The sequence below is a fragment of the Nycticebus coucang genome, chromosome 5 (assembly GCF_027406575.1).
Source record: "Nycticebus coucang isolate mNycCou1 chromosome 5, mNycCou1.pri, whole genome shotgun sequence".
Classification (NCBI taxonomy): Eukaryota; Metazoa; Chordata; class Mammalia; order Primates; family Lorisidae; genus Nycticebus; species Nycticebus coucang.
Genome location: NC_069784.1, coordinates 57,534,681 through 57,539,021, shown reverse-complemented (window position 1 = coordinate 57,539,021; position 4,341 = coordinate 57,534,681). Strand labels below are relative to the sequence as shown.

Genomic DNA, 4,341 nt, shown 5'->3' with positions numbered 1-4,341 from the left:
CATTCTTCTAAACAAAGCTTCCCAAGAATGGAGAAATAAACACTACATGTTCTCATTTTTAAATTACAACTAAGAGATTAACACCTATGTGCACATTTGGTAGTAAAACTCAATGGCAAGCAGCAGGTGGAAAGGGGCAGGTGAGGGGTAAATTCACACATATTGAGTACAGTGAACCCTATCTGGGTGAAGGGCACACTTCTAACTTTGATTCAAACTGTGGAAAAGCAATTCATCTAACCCAAACATTTGTACCTCCATAGAATTCTGAAATAAAAAAAAGAAATTATGAATACATGAGATCTGTGCCACCTGTATCTTATTTATTTAGGTAAAAATATCCATGAAGTGACTAGTGGGATAAACAGCTCACAGAACTTTATTCCTTGAGAAGAAAGAGAAAGCCTGAAAGCCTATTGTCATTTCAAAAGAGAGGAATTATTATTATTGTTATTATTATTATTATTTTTTTGCAGTTTTTGGCCGGGGCTGGGTTTGAACCTGCCACCTCCAGCATATGTGGCTGGCACCCCACTCCTTTGAGCCACAGGCACTGCCAAAAGAGAGGAATTATTAAAGAATAGATTCAATTAACTCATGTTGGAAAAAGTAGCACACAGGATTTAGGGAGTGTGAGTGGAAAAGCTGCTAAAGGGATGAGGCCAGATGTTAAGTCCGTTTTGAGGAAAATGGGAGAAGATGAGTTCAGGTTTCCAGCTCATGGTCACCGGGGATACAGCGATGAATTCAGTGTGTAATCTGCAAATATGAAGCTTTAGGGAGGGTCCAGCATGGGACTCTTATAGCCTGGAATACTGGGAGAAGGTGTTGCCCTGTTGAAGCCCATTGATGGGCTCTACAGGCATATGCAGGCTGGGACTGCCAGCTTCTGGGAAACTGAGACATGCCTTTGTGGCCCTGCTCAAGTAAACTAATTGTCAAAGGAGTATAGAGACCAATAGGCCATGGTGCAGCGGAAGTGAGCTATGAGAGAAACTCCACCTGTACCTGAAAGTCAAGATACAGCCAGGCTGTGGGAATGGCACACTCTGTCTCTGCCATTAAACAGAACAAAGCTGGACCCCAGGCAGGACACTGGATGAGGTAAAACATATCCCTGTTATGATATGTACAGGGAACCCGGGAAGCTGGGAAGTAGGGGAAGTACCATCTCAGTTGCAAGAGAATTTGTCATATTCTTCAATTGGCATATGGCACTGGACAGAGAACCTGAGACAATGTTTCAAGTGAATCACTGTGCACGTGGCCTGCTGAGGAGGGTCATGGACAAGGAAGTTTTGTGCTAGCACGTGTGTGGCAAATGAATGTGGGCATTGCATGCAGATGGCATTTTGGTTGGGAAATAGCATCTCATCCCAGGCCGTATAAAAGGCTTCTCTGCCACACCGATGCTTATCTTCTTGGCTCTCAGCTGTTGATCTTTGGAGACTCTGGTGAGTACAAAACTTAAAGGCCTTTCTTGATACTTGGATGGTGTTAGGCAGGCGTCCTCAAACTTTTTAAACAGGGGGCCAATTCACTGTCCCTCAGACTGATGGAGGGCCGGACTATAGTTTAAAAAAAAAAACAACAACTATGAACAAATTCCTATGCACACTGCACATATCTTATTTTGAAGTAAAAAAGCAAAACAGGAACAAATATAACCACACCGCCTCATGTGGCCCGCGGGCCGCAGTTTGAGGACCCCTTGGCACTGTTAGGGTTTAACCTGGGGCTGAAAATGATTACAGTAGAATCTCTGTAAGTTGACCCTGAAAGGACTGTAGCAAACTGATCAACATACAGACATGGTCAATGTAGGTGACTAGGCCTAGTTATTGAGACATACTGAGACGTATGCCTGGCCCATGAATATGAGGTCAACTTAGGAAGGTGGTCAGTGTAGGAAGGTGGCCAACTATGGAGTTTCTACTGTTTTTAATCAACTTATGTTCATTATTAGGACAAATGAGATGTGATGGATACACTTTAGCTGATATTTTGGTGGATGACCTGGAAGGTGATAAGGGAAATGTAGTAAAAGATATAATCTTAAACCTGAATCTTAAGCTGAAGGAGAGTGAGAGATATCAGATGCTGCCCATCTCCTGCTCTACATTGGCGAGTGCAGTTTCCTTGAGTGATAGGCAGGAGCCTCAGGTATTCACAAGTGCCCTGCTCTGCACCACATCAGCCCAGTTAAACCAAGGCCTCATGGGGGATATGAGCAGAGATTTGGTGTGAGATTGGTTAGAATTTCAATACCTGGGTCTTTCTTCTTTAGGTAGTATTTGTCCTCAGATAACATCTTGTTGTGCCTGATAGGCAATTTTGTCTTTAGAAAGTGATACAGTAAGAGATCAGCCAGACTGAAGATCTGCAGGTAGGAGGTCCTACAAGGGAAGGGTGACGAAGCCACACAAGATTGTAAGGACTGTGTGAGCTGCAATGCTGGTCCTTGGAGACTAGAGGGCTGGTGCCCTAGCTAGTTGTCGCGCAGTGGACTGTCTCTCTTATGAATGATGTTGCTTACCTTTCAGATCCTCTGAAACTCAGGAGAGATGTCTTACCAGCAGCAGCAGCAGCAGTGCAAGCAGCCCTGCCAGCCACCCCCCGTGTTCATCCCCAAGTGCCCTGAGCCCTGCCCACCTCTAAAGTGCCCTGAGCCCTGCCCACCACCTCCTGTGTTCATCCCAAAGTGCCCTGAGCCCTGCCCACCACCTCCTGTGTTCATCCCAAAGTGCCCTCAGCCCTGCCCACCTCTAAAGTGCCCTGAGCCCTGCCCACCACCTCCTGTGTTCATCCCAAAGTGCCCTGAGCCCTGCCCACCACCTCCTGTGTTCATCCCAAAGTACCCTCAGCCCTGCCCACCTCTAAAGTGCCCTGAGCCCTGCCCACCACCTCCTGTGTTGATCCCCAATTGTCCTCAGCCCTGCCCACCTCTAAAGTGCTTGAGTCCTGCATGTCCACCTGTGCAGTGCCCACCTCCACCCTGCAGGCAGAAGTGTCCACCCAAGAGCAAGTAACAACATGAGGTTTCATCAGGACCAGGAAACAGGGAGATCCAGTGGCTCTTCTTCATCCCATGACTCCATGTCCTTCCCTTCAGCCATGGTGACAGATTACATCTCCCTAAATTCTGCCTGCGTTGGCAACTTAGTTCCTGAAGCTGATGTCATGTTGTTGGAAGATGAGCAGTAGGATGGTCACCTGGGCTCGCTTTGCCAGCTGTCTGTGGTCTGGGTGGTGGTCCCTATCCTGAGAGCAATAAAGCACATATTTCCTGGTCAAGCCCACATTACTTTTCTTTGCATTTTGTGTTTTTATCCTCTTCTATGAATGACATAGTGTGAGTGTTTCTTCGCAATCCTTTTGAATTATTGGAACCGGGTTTTTCTATCAGTGAATTCAGTGTTGCTTGAAATGTGGTTTTTGAATTTGGTACAATGATAATTCTCTTTTACTGGTTTTAAACTCACTTTTACCTCTTTTAGCTTGTATAACTCTGACAAATTAACCTCTCTTGGCTTCAGTTTTACCAACTGTAAAAAGTGGGGAAAAATGTATTCAACTCAGTGCACACATAGCAGTTCCTTAATTAATTACAGATGTTTCTAATTGTCTGTCATGTGTCAGGCAGTTTTATACAAGTCCTTGTTCTTTATGGTCTGTATTCTTGAGGGAGTTACAACACACACACACACACACAGTCAGCCCTCTTGTGATGACAGTTAAAGGCCTGAAATTTTATATTTTTATAATTCTCAACTACTGTACATACTTGAATTTTGTATAGCCCTTCATCCAAATGTTCACAGGGTATTTCAAACATTTTTAAAGGAGTTGTGAACTGAGAAATAAGTTAAAACTTTACGCAAACTGAAAACTTAGAGAGGCTGACCAAATGAAAAGTAGGTCTACTCATTTTCCCATCTTAAAAACTGTTCTACCCATGTCATCAAATTATAGATTGTGAAATGCTTAGGGAATTTTGTTCTTGCTGAGCTCTCACCTCTGAATGGCATGTTGGAGGGTTGAGTCCACCCCTGCAATGCAGAAGGGCTCTAGGTCCTTCTTACACATGTGACATAAAGCTCTTGATGACAGTTTTCTCCCCCTATTTTGGCTTTAAGAAAAACAGAAAATAAAATAACCTTCATTTTGGTGTATGTGTGAAATAATAACCCTTTCAGGAAGTTCTTAAACTTTAGCTATACTCAGTGAACAGTTGTATACTGAGCACCCTTGTAAGCAGCCCTAAAGTCAAGGAAAACAGCATTACCAATCCTTCAAAAGACCCCACATTGCCTTATTCAATAATAGTTCACACTTTCTTTT

The 4,341-nt window shown here is 44.1% G+C and overlaps 1 protein-coding gene across 1 annotated transcript; it reads left to right on the top strand.

Annotated features, from left to right (window-relative positions):
• Positions 1 to 1,442: 1,442 nt before the first annotated feature.
• Positions 1,443 to 3,029, top strand: LOC128585493 (small proline-rich protein 2D-like). The gene is made up of 2 exons (XM_053590587.1): positions 1,443 to 1,454; positions 2,544 to 3,029. Exon 2 carries the CDS (start codon positions 2,565 to 2,567, stop codon positions 3,027 to 3,029), a length of 465 nt encoding a protein of 154 aa, XP_053446562.1. The 5' UTR covers positions 1,443 to 1,454; positions 2,544 to 2,564.
• The last annotated feature ends 1,312 nt before the right edge of the window (positions 3,030 to 4,341 follow it).

What these genes read in the sequence shown, in the direction of transcription:
- LOC128585493 (XM_053590587.1), top strand. Translation starts at nt 2,565, where the DNA reads ATGTCTTACCAGCAGCAGCAGCAGCAGTGCAAGCAGCCCTGCCAGCCA.